Source organism: Lepidochelys olivacea (genome assembly GCF_965140295.1).
Source record: "Lepidochelys olivacea isolate rLepOli2 genome assembly, chromosome: 2".
In the NCBI taxonomy this organism is placed as follows: Eukaryota; Metazoa; Chordata; order Testudines; family Cheloniidae; genus Lepidochelys; species Lepidochelys olivacea.
Window position 1 is genome coordinate 124,616,117 of NC_140412.1, and position 19,116 is coordinate 124,635,232.

General features: G+C 42.0%; 2 protein-coding genes across 5 annotated transcripts in view; one reads left to right on the forward strand and one right to left on the reverse strand.

Moving 5' to 3' along the window:
- LOC311516289 (UPF0489 protein C5orf22 homolog) overlaps positions 1-13,878 on the reverse strand; it is a 29,462-nt gene extending 15,584 nt beyond the window's left edge. Inside the window, exons 1-4 of one of the 4 annotated variants that reach the window (XM_084620192.1) lie at positions 13,727-13,858; positions 8,840-8,897; positions 5,550-5,610; positions 4,072-4,221 (exon numbers count right to left, since the gene is read on the reverse strand). In XM_084620192.1, the coding sequence (XP_084476318.1) occupies positions 4,072-4,221; positions 5,550-5,610; positions 8,840-8,897; positions 13,727-13,804 (347 nt within the window). In that variant the 5' untranslated portion in view covers positions 13,805-13,858. Of the gene's footprint in view, positions 1-4,071; positions 4,222-5,549; positions 5,696-8,839; positions 8,898-13,726 lie in introns of those variants that run through there. The other 3 variants (XM_084620194.1, XM_084620191.1, XM_084620193.1) reach the window with 3 other exon arrangements.
- A 208-nt stretch (positions 13,879-14,086) lies between these two features.
- DROSHA (drosha ribonuclease III) overlaps positions 14,087-19,116 on the forward strand; it is a 99,394-nt gene continuing 94,364 nt past the window's right edge. The window contains exon 1 of the mRNA XM_084620190.1: positions 14,087-14,201. The gene's annotated coding sequence lies outside the window, so the exon portion shown is untranslated. The remainder of the gene's footprint in view (positions 14,202-19,116) is intronic.

Sequence of the window (19,116 nt, forward strand, 5' to 3'; positions counted from 1 at the left end):
CAAAGTGACAGCCAAAGGTCGCACAGGAGGTCAGTGGCAGCGATAGGAGTAAATGCCAGGTCTCCTGACTCCTAGTCCATTTCACAATCCAAATTACAAATTACAAACAGTGTGGGGAAAAATAGTTGTTTGTTTTTTTAAAGATTTATAAATACAATTTCTTTTTTAAAATAATCCTATTTAAAGTTAAATGTGAAAATATGGTCTCTCCTGGTAAGGCCTACACTAACTATAATCTAGTAAAATCATTTAAATTAAAAAAAATGCTGTATCAGTAAGCCCTCCACGAATGTTGATGAGCAAAGGGTGCTGCTTTTTTAAAATTTTTATACAGACTCAGGATGGGGAGTGGGTGGGAGAGACAAGGATGGGGACAATATCTTTATCTTTTGAGGTCAGCTCAAGCTTTATAAATATGTCACATCATGTACTGCATAAAGTAGGTATCTGTATTATGTTCAGTCTTTACGGTGGAGCCAATGCTGGTATTGAAGTTTTTTCAAATGTAAGCACTGTACTTCCAGTTTTCGTTATGCAGAATTTTGCATAATTACATTGTTTCTGTTTAGCGAGCAGGTGCAGAGAGAATATTTTATTCATTTGAACTAGTTCAATCAAAGATGAAAAACCAATGGGGAGTTGAAGAAGCGGGGAAGCTTGCTTTTCTCTTCCAATCCATGAATAAAAACCAGGTGGGAGACAATGAGATCTATTAAACTTTAAAAACTTGAAGAACATGGAGCCAGAATTTCGGAGATAATCAGGCACCTAAAAATGCATGTAAGTGCCTAGTGAGGTTTTCAAGAGAGCCTAAGCAGGTTGGGAGTTTTTAGGCACCTAAATACCCCGAGACTGCCAAATCAAATCCAACCAAGGTCAGTAGTGACTGAAACTTTGGGGACTAGCTTTAGCTGCAAAAAATCTTGATAAAATTACATAAGAAAAAACAATCTAGCACATTTAAGGTCCTCTTATTTAACTAATAATTTTAAATGCTTTTTTGTGCATTTTGAATTGAATTCCAATGTCCATCTTACGCAAAAGAGTGAACATATTATCATCTAGTCAATAAGAAATGCATCGTTCACTGTTTTCTAACATAATATAAAACTTAAGAAACTGAATTAATGTATGTAGAGGTACATAATTAGTTAAATAAATGTGTGCAGATACAGTATCTGAACAAGAACCACCGCTTTAGTGTAAAAGCTACATTTAGTTGCAAAGGAACATGTTTTTATGGTTGTACCCACCAGTGAGAATGAATTTTCTTAGGAAAAGAACTAAAGTACAAATGCAAAACAAGATTAAAATTGATTATCTGAATCAATCCATCCTGACTGGAACATTTTGAAGTGTTACATAGCAAACAAATCAGCGCTCTTTCCTGCAGTTAAAGTGTGGCACCTGCAGCACACACATCTTTAAACACTCCCTAGACTAGCAGGATCAACACCTGTGAATAATTCCAATGGCTGCAAACAACAGCTCAGTGATTGTACCACCCAAAGAGTAGTACAGCATAGAAATGAATCATTTCTGTTCACTGTGATCACAGCCACCTCTTTTCCCCTCTAGTAGGAAGACCCCCACTGACCAAGCGGTAGGGGGATGCTCTTCAATTCATTTTCAAAGGCACAGGAAGGAACAAAAGTACAACTCTTAATCTGCGTTACAAACTAGACCTAACCTATGTTATGCAAGCACATACTTTCAATAACACTGAAGGTTCTACTCTCCCACAAATTTGCTAGTTTTCTTGATGGCTGAATAACTCCACCATAAAGTGGAAAATCCTGAAAACAACACAGGCAACCACTTTTATAAAAAAGGGATATTTAGCTTTTCCTCAAAGGAATATCTCAAGATGCAATCAATCCCCAGCCAGTTTATATTAATCACACGTTAAGACAGTGCAATTTGAATCTGCATACTCAGACTAATAAAAGTGCAAGACCACTTCAGGAGAGCTCTTATTGTCTTTGGCATGTCTTTTGGATTCATAAATACTATTCTCTATAATTGTACCAATGCTCAATTAAAGAACTTAAAAACATGCAAGAGACCGTAGTTTGAAGAATGTGATATAAAAAATATGTCTATAAAGAAAGGGGAGAAAGACACTGGATGGCTCAGGGGATTGTTAATAGGAGCCTTTTACTCTTAGACTACCCAATCAAATCCAACCACAGTCAGTAGTGTCTGCAAACTTGGAGGCTATTTGGTACCCTATGTGAAATTAATGTGATGGTCTCAATCCAGTTCTCAGGTGTCCAAATGAGAGCAACTCAGTCATAGTTGGTACTAACTGGAAGTCTCAGTGGAGAAGCCAAAGACTGAATGGACATGAGGCTTGAACTACTGCTCTTTCATCCAGGGAGGTGGGCCAGGCCAGCATCATTTCAAGTAGACAATACACAGAGAAGCTTGCACCGGTGCGGTCAGTGGTACTCTTGGTTTGAAGACGAATGCTGTGCATAGAACTACATTCATACAAACATACCACAGACTCAAATAAACTAAGATTTAACGTGTTTTAAATGGGGGCAGAGGATAAAGGGATGTTATCAAAGTTGATGGGCAGGCTAGTGTAGTCCAGTAGCCCATGACTATTGGTCCAAACAAATAACATTTATTTATGGCTGTTTGGATAAGCAGCTGAATTCCTCTTAAAACTCCTGGGCAAATTGTGCCAGTGAAGTCAATGGGAGTTTTACCCTGACTGACCAGCATGTTGAAACTCAAGCTGAAAATGAAAAACTGAACTTCCATGTCAGTTTCTCTTTATACTCCCTTGAACTGGAGACAAACAGAGAAAACTGGCTTATGAAGCTTTCTGCTTTGCTAAACTCCTACTCTTAGCCAGCTGCACTCAACACTACACTTCAAGATTAGTACACATGGTTAATTACAGATGGCTACAACATCTGGAGCCACCATATCTTCCTGGTAGACTACCAAAAACAAGATCCAGGCTACCTGTGCACAACACATTGCTAAAGGATTATTTTTTTTTAAACTTGTTCCATATATTATGTTCTTTTTTGCTGCAAAGTACATTCACTGTTTTGTGCAGTTTCACCAAAACACAATATTTTGATGTTGTGAAAATGAACACCAGGTACCCAACACTCAGGAGTCAAGAACCACAAATTACAAAACAAAGTGGTGTGACAAATGAAGTCCAGTAAGAAAAGATTTCAGTTTTAAAATGATGAAAGGTTATGATGAACAATAATGTGAAAAAAATAATTTTAAAAGTTGTGAAAAACAGTAATGAAATTATTACTTAAGAAGACAGCTGCACTCCGTGGGCCCAATTCTGTTTTCACACCTATTTTATGCAGTGTAGCTCCACTGACTCAAATGGAGATATGCCTGATTTATACCATTGTTAGCAAGATCAGGATTTGGTGCTGTGTGACTAAAGGGCAAGTGATGAAAGAAGCAGCCGGATAATAATTCGCAAAAAGAAAAGGAGTACTTGTGGCACCTTAGAGACTAACAAATTTATTTGAGCATAAGTTTTCGTGAGCTACAGCTCACTTCATCAGATGCAATAACAATTGTATTTTCACCTGGCTGGGAAAACAATGGAAATGTTACTGAGTTACGAAGACAGCTTAATTATCCAACAAACAAAAAACTTTGCTGGCTTACAGTTAAAATGACTACACTTCACATCACTGACAAAAACTATATATCAAGAACGTTATAGTTAAAAAAAAATGTAATTCCTAAAATACTGCTTCCCATGATTTCAACCTTTATGAGCAGAGAACTTGATTTAAGCTTTGACTAACTGAAATGTGACAAGTGTAGTATAATTCTCTACAAAATGGTATCCATAAAAAGGAAATGAAAGGTCCAATCTGTCAATGTAACTATTCATGAAACTTTTCTCATGTCGGGCCCTAAAGGAGTCGTATATACACAACTAAATTATCATTCAGAAACATGGATTTATCACCAGTTTTATCTAAGTATCCAAGAAAATGTATACGGGAAACAGTGGCAGAGAAAAATGAGATCTATAGTTATCTTACGAGCAAAAGATAGCACATACATTACCTGATTGTAGTGGTAGATGTATCTTTACCAACTAAAAAATCATGTTTTCCTTCTTTGATTTGCTGAGCCCAGCTTGGATGAAGCCATATCACTTGAGAAAAATGACCAGCATAAACAATAGGCATAATCCAGTTCTCAATACTTAGCTCACTGTAAATGAATGGATAGGAAAAATGAAATCACATTAACTTTCCCTATATGTAAAGTGTGTCAGCAACACAAAAAAGATGACTCTTATATACTGGAATTACATCGAAATGTGTAATTACCAGCAAGTATCAGTATTTTGTCTGAGTACGGTTTATATTACAAAACAAAAACTCTGCTAGTAAAACTATTATCAGGAAAATCTTTGATCACAAGACCTAAAAATCTTAGAAATTATTTATTTAAAATTTCTATAACAATATTACAAAGTTAGGATTTTGGTTTGGTAACATCTTTATAGTGCACTAATGCCATCAATAGTCTTCCTCATCAATAAAACACTTGATTATAAACTAGCCAGGTTTATTGCTTTCTTTTGTGTGTCAGACATAGAAAGAATGAAATGAGTATGTTCAACACCATCATCACAAATCAAAACTAGATCTAAGAGTCTGTCAACGTCAATGTAACCTACCCTAAAATTGACAGAAATGTTTTCTTAAACGTAAGGACTTATTGATTAGCCCCTACAAAATCACATTTGAATCACTATTAATATCTCAGTTCCTTAGTGGAATGACACATGCCACCAAACTGCCTATTCCTCCACAAACAAACAAAACCAAAATACAGAGTAGATATGGAATGATATAACCATTGTGTTGCCATTCCGTTCTTGTGACTCACTAGCACATTGAAATTTTCAAGCTTTTCAATACCCTTCTCATTTACAAGAACGAAGCAGAAAGAGGGCACAGTGTGTACACACATCTCCACAACTGCACTGGTCTTTTATCTATCTAAGCAGCTGCTGTGAAATCCTGGCCCACTGAACTCACTGGCAAAATACCCCTTTGATTTAATATGGTCAGGATTTCAACCCTGCAGTTTAAACACTTAGGAAAAAGGCTGATAGATTTTACAGCATTGAGAGGGGAAGGCATTTTTTTAAAATATGGTTTTTCAGATTAAATGATCCGTTTTGACACTGACCCATTATAATGCTGTTCAGCGAAACAACATAGTCTAAACTTTCAAACAAGTGGCATATTGCTGAACCATTAAAAATGTAACAAAGTCACAAGAACATAGTCATCCAATGTCTGGAGGGTAACATCAGCATTTGACTATATTCCTAAACCACAAAACATCCTTTGAACATAAACAAGCCAGTTTCGAACATGAGTGAAAAAGTTGAAAATACCTTCAGGGCCAACTTCTGCCCATCTTGCTCACGTTTACTCTGAGGACAGTTCTACTGATTTTCAATGTAAATGAGAGTGGCAAGAGTTGGCCCTTAGAGATTCTTGATGAGGAACATATGACATTACCTAAACAGAGCTTCTTTGTCGAAGACTGTGTCTGCTGGCATATTCACAGGAATAAGAAGGTCTGGATGGGAATCAAAATGAACAAAGCTGATGTTACTGGTAGGGAGATGCTTTGACCCAATGGCACGATAGATAAAAGGCACAACCTAAAATGATATGAACAAAATGTGTTAACTGTTACCAATGGGTTAAAAAATGCAATGTTGTTAATAGCAAAAATACTGGTAAAATACCATCCGTTGTCTTCTCAGGTCTCAGAATTATTCCTTAAGCAGAAGACAATTCATCAGTGGAGCACAACCTTGCTGCTACCATGGACTAAGACTGGCAATTTGCCATAAGCCCCAGGGCTATGTGTACAGTAGTTTGCATGAATATTTACATTTTTTTTTTTTTTACCTCCCCTTCATTCTTTCAGGGCAGCCCTGTTTACAGCAATGCTTTTCACCAATCCTTTAATCCCGCTCCCATTTCTTTCACTGAAATTCATCCCCCTAAAAATGCACCCCATTTCCTGTGCAACGCAGTCCCCACCCGGCTGTTCTCCCCCACTTCTTGGCTTCCACACACTAAAGTTCCTCCTTCTCTATGTTTAGACTTGGATGGATTATATTTTGATCTATAAATGTTGGTAATCACTGATTGCACTGTACATACAAACTGATGAAAAATATTTCCATCAGTAATAAATGAAATTTACTGATAGGCAAGGGAAGAAAAATGCTTCTGGAGAACTTAGATTTTGATTTAAGGTTATTTATTTTGTATATTTTGACATTGGATGTTGACAATTTGTGTTTTAACAATGACACAGATTTAACTTTTTCAATCTCAACTGTCATTAAATAATTATTGTCTGATCCCAATATTTTACCCTCACCCATAATTACCCACAACTGTGAAAAAAATCAATAAAAATAAAAGAGGTTAAAAATAACCATTGACATTATCCATCAAAATTATAAAACTCAAATTCAGTGAGGCCTGCATATGAGTCAGGCTCTAGGACACACTCACAGGCCCTATGCTGACACAAATAGTCAGCCTGGGAGACTGCAGACATACAGCCCCCGTGCCCACAAGAGATGGGGGGCAAGGCTAACTTGTGCTCAGTTTACGTGCAGAGCAGTGGGAGCCTTTCTGTGCTCCCTAGGCAACTGAACCTGCACAAAAGGACTACGAATTTAGTAGCCTGACCCCCTCCTCACTGCCAACAGCACCATCCATGGTGCCCATGGAAAGCAGAAACCTCTGCATGAAATTGTTCTCCTATGGAAGGTGCTGAGAGGTGTGCAAAGCTTTTAATGGGCCCTCTGCTCTTGGGTGAATTACACCTGGTATATACAGCACAGACCAAAAAGTGCATTTACAATGTTTAGACTAGTTAATTTTTTGTATTTAAAAATCCATAGCTATTTTTTGTACTTTCTTGGAAGTTATTTTACTTTGCCAAAATCTCATTGATTGTATTATGTTATATTTATGGCAAAATAACATGAAAAATGAAATAGCCACATACATGACTGGGCTCAGTTTTCAGCCTCTCCGGTTGCTTACCCATCATAAACACAAAGCTGTGATATTGACAATTTGTGTTTCAATGCTTATAGATCTTCAACTTTTTGAATCTCAATGTATACTCTCATTAAATAATTATTGTCTGACCCTCCCATAATTTCCCAGAACTGTGAAAATTTAAATACAGAGAATATATCAATGTGTATTTTTTTTGGTCAAAATTTGCCTATGATCCACGTTCCCCACCCTATGCCAGAAGACACCGCACCAGATTTTGGGCTTCAAAAGTTTCAGACTTCATCCAATGCAAGGTAAAACCAGTTGAAACATCACTCACACTCAGGCACCAGCTACAGTTTAAACCTAATTGAGTTTCTAAGCTCCCGTCACCCTTGGACTGTTAAATTCCTATCCACAAGCTGCTCCAACCCCTAGCTGAGTTCTCTAGTCAGAATTCCTCCGAACAGAGCACTCAGCCTCCTGTCCTTCCCCAGCTCTCCATGATACTGCACCGACGAGTTAGTGAAGTGGGTTGCATATCCTGTGCATCACAGGCAATACAGTTTGCACATGTTTTATATGCTAAATATGAACTGAACTGCTTTCAAAAAACTAATACAACTGATTAAGTCCCTAATCTTGAACACTACATATACGTGTAAGATTAACCCCCTACAAATACACAATTTTAAAAGAAAAAGCTTGAAATCTGAACCTCCTTTATTGCCTGCCAAGACCTGAGTTCTTAGTTCCATGCCTTCACATTATTAGGGTTGTTAACTTTTGACCTGTAAAGAAGGATCAGAAACTGCAGTTCTCTGAACTGTTTGAGTTTTAGGGCACGGCTACACTAGAGAGTTTATAGCTGCGCAGCTGCACTGATGCAGCTGAGCTGCTGTAAGCTCTCTAACGTACAAGCTCTAAGCTGACGGGAGAGAGCGCTCTCCCATCAGCTTAACTACTCCAGCCCTCACAAGTAGCTGTTGCTATGTCCCGCTGACATAGTGCTATCTATACCAGTGCAGCTTATGTCAGTGTAGCTTATGTTGTTCCGGGGGGTGCTTTATTCACTCCCCTCGGCAACACAGGTTATGCCAAGATAAGCTGTATTGTACACATAGCCTTCATGCTGCAGGGGAGGCAGAGAATTCTAAGTTTACTAAACTTGGGTGCTAGCCTTTCAATTCAAATTTAGCACATATTTATTTGTGACTTTAAGTTTAAACACACATTCTGTTAATCAGAAGGAAAAAAAAAAAAAAAAAGGAGGGCGGAATGCTGTTGGAGAGCCCAAACACTGAATTGCAAGTCCTACCTAAAGCCTGAGGATGAAACTACTCCGGTGCCATAGGTATCTCCATAAATTAGAGACAGGAAGTTGAAGGACTCATACATTTTGTTTTTCAAATGCGTGATTTGATTGTACTTCATGCAACTGAACTGCCTCAGAAAGAAAAATAAATAAATGGGAGGTTCATAACCAACCGAAGGCAACCTTCAGAAGAGTGGAGCTTTGCCTGGCACACAGGACCACAATTTCCTCTCCCAGAGCCTACTATAAACTAATCAGACTGCCGTATGTAATGCCTTCCACCCCAGAGCTGGCTACACGTTAGAAAGGCATATGTATTGTGTATAGCTCTAAGGTTTTTGCACACTGATAGGTTTTATACACTGCTAATATAAATACTCTTTATTACACTAATTTAATGTTCAAAATTTACATCGATTGCCTTTTGAGTGGTGTTGGCAGAACTCCATGAACACTTAACTGTTTTCTATTTCTATTCTCTTTTCATATCTGCAGGGTTGTTGTAGCCATGTTGGTCCCTGGAAATTAAAGAGACAAGCTGGGTGAGGTAATATCTTTTATTGGACCAACCTGAAGTTACCCTCCCCTATCTTGTCTGCCTAATTCTTTTTCCAGAACTTTTACCAAAGTTTCAACTTTACAGGGATAACTATACTTGGGTCTCATTCAAAATAATTTCAAGGGAGGCTATTTTTTTTTTAAATATCTATTTCAATTAAGGTCATTTTTTTCAAACAGTAATAGGATCATAAATTGTCCCTGGTTTAGTTATGCAGGGTCCCTAGTTCAGCAAACACTTTAGTAGGAATCTCATAGCATTTTGGTAAAGTAAACCGTTTAGTACGAGGTTGCTTTTGTAAATATCAATGACTACTGTGGCTAAAACATCTCACATCTCTAAAACAGCCCCATTAAATCATAAATTGCTCATTCTGAAGGGCAGCTGGTGCACTGTCAGCAGCCAATCATAGTGCACCAAGTATTCCAGAAGCCAACAGAAATATCCAGCTGGTGCAAGGACTTTGACCAACTACTGAAATGTAAGCCTCTGCTCAATCTCTAGCCTAGTGTTTCCCAAACTTGGGACGCCGCTTGTTCAAAGAAAGCCCCTGGCGGGCTGGGCCGGTTTGTTTACCTGCTGCGTCCGCAGGTTCGGCCAATCACTGGCTCCCACGGTTTGCGGGCTGCGGTGTGGGCCAAGGGACGTACCGGCTGCTGCTTCCCGCAGCCCCCATTGGCCAGGCACAGTGAACTGCGGCCAGTGGAAGCCGCGATCGGCCGAACCTGCGGACGGGCCAGGTAAACAAACTGGCCTGGCCCGGCAGGGACTTTCCCTGAACAAGCGGCATCCCAAGTTTGGGAAACACTGCTCTAGCCTTACCTGTTCTTTTGAGGCTGGTTTTCCAGCTCTGGTTAGAATCTGTTTAGCCACTGATTGATCTAGCAATACTCTGCCAGGTAATAAGAGGAAACTACTGTATAATCCTTGTCTCAGTTTTCCACTGCATAAGGGTACTGATGTTTTTAAAAAGCAAATGGAAAAAAAAAAAAAGCCTTTTCAGAGAAGTTACATGATGACAACTCATTTCCACAAATTCCAGGGAGGGCCCTGCCTGCTGAGATTAAGACACAAATATGAATCTTAAATGAGTTTTGCCAACATTTTCAAAAATACTGTAAGGATTTATTTTTAATTTTCTCTCCTAACGTTTTAATAAAAAGCTTTTCCTACATCAACCTACAGGTATGCTATATACTTTTTGTCATTTGTAAATACTGCATAACTTCTGCTATTTAGTATCATTTATTCTACCAAACGTTTTGGGGGTTTGTTGATGGGGTTTAATATTTTTCAGTTTTCTACACGATACTTTTTTTACCCGCACAACATCCCATTGAAATCAGTGGGGTTTTCTGCACATGAATAAGGATCTATTTGAACAGATCCAACGACAACATTGTAGCCTTAAATTGCACTTCATGAGCAAGCAATTTGAGAAACTTTTACCAGGGAATAGACGAGGGGTTCAAAATCCCCTTTAAGGAAGCAAGTGTTTTAGAATAACTTTTTTTTTTTTTTAAGAGTTTGTCTACATTTCACCCTCCCCCCCATTCTTATGTAACAGAAAAACTGCTCAAGCTTCCTTGTGTTTATTAATATGGTAGTGAGTACTTTGCACTTTATATAGTACTTAATTTCAAAGCACTGTACAAACATCTATTTATCATCTCAGCAACCACGTGACGTAGGTGAGTATTTTCCAGAAATTAAACCAGCAATTTGCAGTTAAACAATAGATTTTTTTTTCAGCCCTGGGATAACAGCCCAGAGTACACTCATCATAGAGTAGTGAACATCTTGGATTCCATTATGAGAAAGCAGAACCTGCCACTGTCCTCTGCATACTGCAATCCCACAGAAGTCAACGGCAGGTTGAGCGCAGATCAGTGTCAGGATTGGCTACAGAAGGGCTTATGATTTGCAGTGCCCTTTGCTTCCATATGTCAGATTGTGCATTTTCTACACTGCCAGTGGAGGAGAAAAAGATGAGAAGAGAAAAAGATCACAAGGATTACAGAAGCAACCACCAAACCTGTTCGTTGGTACATAAGGAAAATTCTGGAGATTTTGGGAAGCCAATCCCATTTTGGCAACCTGTCATGCCACTGCCAATTAGCCCAGAGCATCATAAACATACTGTGGGGGTGGTCACCCCTTAAACAATGGCCAAAATGGAAAAATGGCATATTATTTGGGGTGATTACCTAAGCTGCAAGGCAATAATTGATAACTGCATGAAAAACACAGTTTGTAAAGATACATAGTTTTATTTGTGGTGCAAAAATCTTATTCTGTATCATGAGGACTTGTATGATGGCTGCTGAAATATGGGACAAAGCACATCCGATACTGATTAGCTAAGGGTGTGATGCACTAGGCAAAAAGTAAGGAACATAATTTAAAATAAGGGGCAGGGGCTCTGTCGTGGTCTATGCTACAGACTTATGATGGTGTAACTACATCGCCCGGAGCGTGGAAAATCTACACCCCTGGGCGAGTTATATCATAGAATCATAGAATATCAGGGTTGGAAGGGACCTCAGGAGGTCATCTAGTCCAATCCCCTGCTCAAAGCAGGACCAATCCCCAATTTTTGCCCCAGTTCCCTAAATGGCCCTGTCATAAATATAAAGGGAAGGGTAAACCCCTTTGAAATCCCTCCTGGCCAGGGGAAAGCTCCTCTCACCTGTAAAGGGTTATGAAGCTAAAGGTAACCTCGCTGGCACCTGACCAAAATGACCAATGAGGAGACAAGATACTTTCAAAAGCTGGGAGGAGGGAGAGAAACAAAGGGTCTGTGTCTGTCTGTAGTCGTCTTGGCCAGGGACAGAACAGGAATGGAGTCTTAGAACTTTTAGTAAGTAATCTAGCTAGGTATGTGTTAGATTATGATTTCTTTAAATGGCTGAGAAAAGAATTGTGCTGAATAGAATAACTATTTCTGTCTGTGTATCTTTTTTGTAACTTAAGGTTTTGCCTAGAGGGGTTCTCTATGTTTTTGAATCTAATTACCCTGTAAGATATCTACCATCCTGATTTTACAGGGGGGATTTCTTTATTTCTATTTACTTCTATTTTTTATTAAAAGTCTTCTTGTAAAACACTGAATGCTTTTTCATTGTTCTCAGATCCAAGCGTCTGGGTCTGTAGTCACCTAGGCAAATTGGTGAGGCTTTTTACCAAACCTTGTCCAGGAAGTGGGGTGCAAGGTTTTGGGAAGTATTTTGGGGGGAAGGACGCGTCCAAACAGCTCTTCCCCAGTAACCAGTATTAGTTTGGTGGTGGTAGCGGCCAGTCCAAGGATAACGGGTGTAATATTTTGTACCTTGGGGAAGTTTTGACCTAAGCTGGTAAAGATAAGCTTAGGAGGTTTTTCATGCAGGTCCCCACATCTGTACCCTAGAGTTCAGAGTGGGGGAGGAACCTTGACAGGCCCCCTCAAGGATTGAACTTACAACCCTGGGTTTAGCAGGCCAATGCTCAAACCATTGAGCTATCCCTCCCCCCCAAAAGAAGTTTTGTTCTGTATTTCATAGAATCATAGAATATCAGGATTGGAAGGGACCTCAGGAGATCATCTAGTCCAACCCCCTGCTCAAAGCAGGACCAATCCCCAATTTATGCCACAAATCCCTAAATGGCCCCCTTAGGGATTGAACTCACAACCCTGGGTTTAGCAGGCCAATACTCAAACCACTGAGCTATCCCTCCCCCCATAAATATCATATCGACTGAATTCATGGTGTAGGCAGGACTATGTGGAGAAGAGGGCTTCTTGCGTCAGCGCAGGTACCACCTCTTGGGGGAAGCGGACTACCTGTGCCAATGGGAGAAGTTCTCGTCAGTGTAGGGAGCGCCTTCACTGAGTCGCACAGGAGCACAGCAGCACCAGTGCAGCTGCACCACTGCAGTGCTGTATGCGTACACAAGCCCTTTATCTCACACGTCCCACTCCTGCATAAAAATTTGTACAGGTGCTTCAGTGTAGTAAAGTTAAACACATGCCTAAGGGTATATCTACACTCCATTGTAAACCTGGGCTCAGCCGTGTCCACAAGGAAATTTGTCTAATTCAGGTCAACAAGCAATCAGGACCCAGGTCCCTATGAGCCCAAGGCTCGGTCTACAATATAGAGTTAGGTCGACGTAAGGCAGCTTACATCAACCTAACTGTGTAAGCATCTACACGAAAATGTAGCTCCCAGCAATGTAACTCGCCCGCTACACTGAGCGCTTAGGTCGACGTAGTTAGGTTGATACAATGCCAGCGTAGACACTGTGTTGCTTACATTGACTGTTGCTGCCTTTCAGAAGCCGTCCCATAATGCCCCGCACTGACAGTTCAATCATCGTGCAAGCCTTCCTGGCACTGAGAGAAGGCGCATAACGTGGTCATGCAAAAGCGACTTAATTACTACAAGCCCTGTTATCTTGAGGGGTGGACGCAGCACCAGCCACAGGCTCCAGTCAGAGGGTCTGTTTGGCGGCGCAGTATGGATGTGTTAACCTGGCTGTGAGCCCGGGGCCCCGTAATCGTTTACAACCAGGTTTACAACGTGGTGCAGATGCTCAAGTGGAAACCCAGAGGGTGCCCCCCAGGTCCCACAGCCCGGGGTTTAGTGCAGCATAGACACAGTCTGCTTGCAGAATCAGGGTGGGAACTGGCTCCCAGAAACCAAGGACAGGGGGTGCGGGCTGGACTGTGTCTCTCCAGCGGCTCTAGCCCCAGCAGAAGTCCCGCTGCGGGTCCCAGCCAGGATCTTCCCCCCGGCCCCAGGCACTTACATCTTGGTGGTCCTCCACCACGCAGACGGGCAGCGCCGGGTAGCTCCGCAGGCGGCCCGGCTGCCCCGCGCTGCTCATGGCGGCCGCGCTGGGACGAGCGTTCGGAGCCACGAACCCCCGGGCCCGGCAACGTTCTAGGACCCGAACGCCGGGGGCCGCGACGTTCCGCGGAGCGCTAGCGCGGGACACCCGCGCCGCGCGGGGCGGAGCAAGGGCGAGCCCAGCGCCGCGGGCCAGGCTGGGGCTCCCCCGCGGGGCAGAGGGGCCGCCAAGGGGCTCGGCGCTCGCCGGTCCCTTCCCCGGCCCATTGCCCGCCCCTCTCAGCGAGCCGGCGCGGATGGTTGCGGCGGGGCGCCCGCGCGGTGTGGATGCTCCTCCCTCCCTTTTCCTGTTCCGGAGCCGGTGTCTGCCTGGCTGGTGCCCGGCCTGCGCCGCAGGTGTCCGGCTCCACGGGCTGCGAGGGGGGCTCGTGCAGGTAGGATGGATGCTCCCGCCCCCTTGCTAGGAGAGCGGGTCAGATTGAGGGAGGGAGAGCGATCCTCCCCCTCCCCCCTTACAGCTAGGTGGGGGCTCCCTCTTCCCCAAGTCAGTCCCCCTCCCGCTCCTTTCCCAGTCCCCCCTCTGTTTCCTTTTCCTTCCCGGCTGGGTGCTTTGCTCAGGATTCTGGGTAGCGTTGGAGCTGGCTAGGCTCGATTCACGTGGTCCTTTCTCCTTTTCACTGGGCCTTTTAGGGTTGAATGGAGGGGGCCCAGAAACCCGGCCAGACCCATGAGCTTCGCCTGGGCCTGGGATTTATGTCAGGATGCCCCCCCTCCCACACCCTTTCCTCCTGTAGAGCTCTGGCTACAGACCTGTGTATTTTCCCCTGCCTTTTGTTTGGTGTGTGCAGCAGTTGAGTTGAGTTACAGGGTGGTGGCAGGTTTCAGAGTAGCAGCCCTGTTAGTCTGTATTCGTAAAAAGAAAAGGAGTATTTGTGGCACCTTAGAGACTAACAGATGTATTAGATCGTAAGCTTTCATGAGCTACAGCTACTTGCATCCGATGAAGTGAGCTGTAGCTCACGAAAGCTTATGCTCTAATAAATTTGTTAGTCTCTAAGGTGCCACAAGTCCTCCTTTTCTTTTTTGGTTGATGGCAAAATCCCAAGTCATCAGAGTTTTGCCTGGCTTCAAGGTTTTTCCTGTGCATCTGGTGCATGGCTAAGGGCTTGTCCGCACTAGAAAGTTGTGATGCTTTAACAGTACTGGTATAGTCAAAACTGTATAACTCTAGTGTGGATGCAGTTATATCAGTAAAAAGATACTTATGGTGGTACAGCTGTTGTTGTATGGGAAAGGAAATAACTATACTGGTAGACTTAAAGTGGTATAGCCCCATTACTCTGGATGCAGTTATATTAGTATAAAGGTGCTTTAGTTATTCCTGTAGAGGAAAAGGAATATCTGTAGTCACTTTTTATGCAATTAAAAATATCACCCCCCTAACTGAAATAGCCCCTACCTGGTAAAACAACTTTTAAGTCTAAACAAGGTCTAAACGTGATGCTCTGCTTATACAACCCTGTCATATCTCTCAGACTGACTGTCTGATAGCCTCTTGCCACTACCCTTTCTGGTTTCAAGGTCAGATATATGGCTCTGTAGGTAGGATGGAGCAAAAATAGAGCAATTACTTTCAGAGGACTTTGCTCAAACAACACGCTTCTAGATTGCTAGTATGGGGAGTTTGGGTATATCTGTGTCTAGATAGTTAAATAGCTGTCATCACTGTAGTATCTGTGGGAAGGAAAGAGTTTATTAGAGCTTGTCCACACTACAAAATTAGGTTAACTTAATTTAGGAGTGTGGGGCACTGACAGCCGTGAGCCCTGGCTCTGAAGTGACAGCCTGAGCTGTGAGCCCACTGCCCCTAAGTTGCACAGCATGGAGCCTGCCAGTGGTGAAATTGACATTCTTGTCAATTTTAGGGCTGCCTCAGGCTCAGAGTGGCAGTGCAGGGCTCAAAGCTGAAGTCATGAAACTGACAAGAATGTCAATTTCACTGGCAGTAGGTTCCCTGCACTGAAATTGAGCACCATGCTGGCTCACAGTTGGGTTGTCACCCCAGGGTGGGGGCTCCAGCTGTGAGAGTGAGAAGAATGACAGCCAACAGGCAATGTAAGTAACTACACTGACATAAGCGCTATGCCTTTTGTGGAGGGGGAGTTATTATGTTGGTATAGGAGTCCACTTACTTCGATGGAAGCAGCATTCTAGTGTAGACACTGACATAATTAGGTTGACCTAAGCTGCCTTAAGTTGACCTAACTCTAAAGTGTAGACCAAGCTTGGAGTTTAAATGTGGACCCAAAATGAAGCTAAATGAAAACTGCAGCAGAGGGAACTTTGAAATGACTTGTGCATTCTATATTATTCCATAACTTTTCATTTTCAAATCCATTCTTTTTTATCTGCAAGGTGACTAAATTATGATCGTGAATCTGAGAACATTATTTCCATGAGAGATGTGAGTAGATTGAGGATTGTAATCAGAGACAGTTGACAAATATAGTCCTTCCTTAGAATGTTTCTTTCTTTTTATGTGATGGTCCCTCAGCAGAAATATATTCAGTGTACTGCTCTAAGGAACTGTTGTGCCCTAAGGAATTTGTCCTCTAAATTGTCTAAGGTAAAAGTCCAGCTAGTCCATTATATAAAATTGTTGATGAAAGTCAACAGAAAATTAAAGACAGGCTGGATTAGTCCAAACAGAAAGATCTATTGCAGAGGTCCCTAAACTGTGGGGTGTGCCCCCCAGGGGGGTGCGGAGGAACATTCAGGGATATATTGCAGGGCCCAAGCCAACCTCCATTGGGGGTAGGGAGGGAGTGAGCGCCACCCAGCCCTGCTCTGCTCCCAGCTCTGTTCTGGCCCCGCCTTCAGACACTGCTCCGCACCCAGCAATGGCCCCTGGCCGCGGCTCCATTCGCAGCCCCAGCCTCACTTTTGGCCCCAGAACTGCACCAGGGTGTGGCCCTGCACCAGGCCTCAGCTCGGGGGGCGGACAGTGGCAGACAGGGGTACGGGGGGATGCAATGCTGGAAAGTTTGGGGACCACTGGTTTATTGATATCACCCAAGTATTGTGTTAAGATCATGATTGGTAAACAGGAAAAGTGTGAGACTGGAAAGTAGGCCTAACTGGTAAACAAAATAATGAGGGAATGAACTATTCTGCACATAACCCCTTTTGGGGGTCCTTTAAAAATGCGATTTTTGCTGGGGAGGTCATGACATGAGGTGGAAGCACATGGACTGGAAGGAATAAAAATACCATCCTGGCTACCAGGCTCACTGTCTCCAGAGACCCTGGGATCCACCACAACACCACTGGACCTTTGTTGTCCTGCTCCTGAAAGATGCTAGGATCAAATTGGGCCAGAGAGAGGGACCCAGTGACTTCATCACCTCTGCCATCTAAGTTCTGAACGGTACCTGGAATGTCAGACTTGGCTTCCTGCTGACATCATCTCCCTTGCGTCCTTTTCCTTCCCAACCTTCTTGTATTTCTCCTCTTTCCTATCTTTCTCCTTTTGCCGCTGCCTAATAATAATCCTACTTAACTGGCCAAGACTGCATCTTTTACAACGCTGCTGTGAGCCAGGACCAGAGAGGCAGCTAAAAACAGTATACTAAACAGCCCAACACTGGTACAAATTTGCCAGGTCTCAGAGTGGCAGCTAAGATCATGTGTTGTGCCTGTTTCACCAAGTAAGAGCCAGAAACAGAAGCTTCATTTTTAATCTTTGCTATTCTTGTGTGTGTGTTTTTAAAGATAGCAGTGTCAGACTTTTAACAACAGCAGCTCCAGCTCATCTCAACTAACCTTTTCTCTTTTCCCCAAAAAGGACAGTTACCATCATTTATACAATCAGACAGTCTGTCAAACAGGGAGGGGGAAGGGAGGGAGGTTTCCTTATAAAAACTCCCTACCATTAAAGGGAATATAGAATACTGTTAAAATGAAAGCAGTACTTAATGTTTCATATGTCTCATGCTTTACATGTTTTTTCCTTCTTTTTCTGCATCTTTAATAAAAACTTATAAAGTTCTTTTTGATGGTGGTTGTTGCCACAGAACTAGGCTTGCTGGGGGCTGTGTGCTCTAAACCCCAAACCATGTTTAATTGTTGTGCAGTAATAGGGTCTCATTAATACCATTGGCTCTCTGGGCCTATTTATTCCATTGAAATTAACAGGGAATGTGATTATGCCTTGGTTATCCCTGAATTTGGCTGCAAACATGCATCCAATTTGTAGAGCATCTGGCTAGGTAAATGGCAAGTGGGGGAGTTAATGCTTACTTTTAAAATCATTGCATGTTTTATTTGTTTCTTCATCCTTCATGGGTTGCTTGTTTTCTTAGATTGTGAGTTCTTTGGATGAAAGGATTGTGTATGTTTGGAAATTGCCAGGTGTATTGTGGACACCGACATAGCCCCAATAATAATAATAATTAATAAATGAAGTATTGCATCTCAATCATGTTAAATAACAGGGCTGAAGCTCTGGACAAATCAAGGCTTCAGCCTGGTTTCTCAGTTAGGTCTGATCAAGCCTTCACCTGATTGTGAAATGTCAATACGGTCCAGAGTACCTTGCAGACTGGCACCACCAATTAGATTAGAAAACAAGAAGGTTGGAAGCAGGTTCCCAAATATGGTTATATTTGTAGGGTAGACAAAGCCTTTATGATTCAAGGAAGACTTTATATCTTTGACACAAGTTGTTTAGTTTTTATATGCTCCGTTATATGAAATTACCCCAATTATATTATAAGATGCTGGTGGGTGGTGCTCGATGTTTTGTCTGCGTTTTAGAGGAATACTGTCAAGTTGAACATCACGTTTAACCCCGCCCCCCATAAACCCCCTTATGTTACCCCTTAGAATATCAAGATTGAAATAATTTTAAATATTGAATTTATTTGTACGATTTATGTTTTTCACTTTTTCCTTTTTTCTCACATTGAACAATGGTGTTTGACTAGTCACTTTCACTGTCTGGTTCTCATATATTAATACAATTCTGCAAATTTTGCTTGCAACCACCGCAAGGGGGAAAATCTTTATGATCTAAGGCACTCACTGATTCTGCAAAAGACTTATACACGTGCTTAACTTCATACACTGTGAGTAGTCCCATTGACTTGAATGGGATTGCCTACAGTGTATAAAGTTTAGTATATTACAGTATAAACCTTTTCAGGATTGGGGCCAAAATAGGGAGCATAAACTGCCATTGTCTCTGCGTTTGACTGATAATAGGGTAGATAGGATTTGATATAATAGGAAAAGTTGGTGAAACCCTTATGCTCAAGGTTTAAAATTGTGTGAGAGGCCACCTCTTGTGCA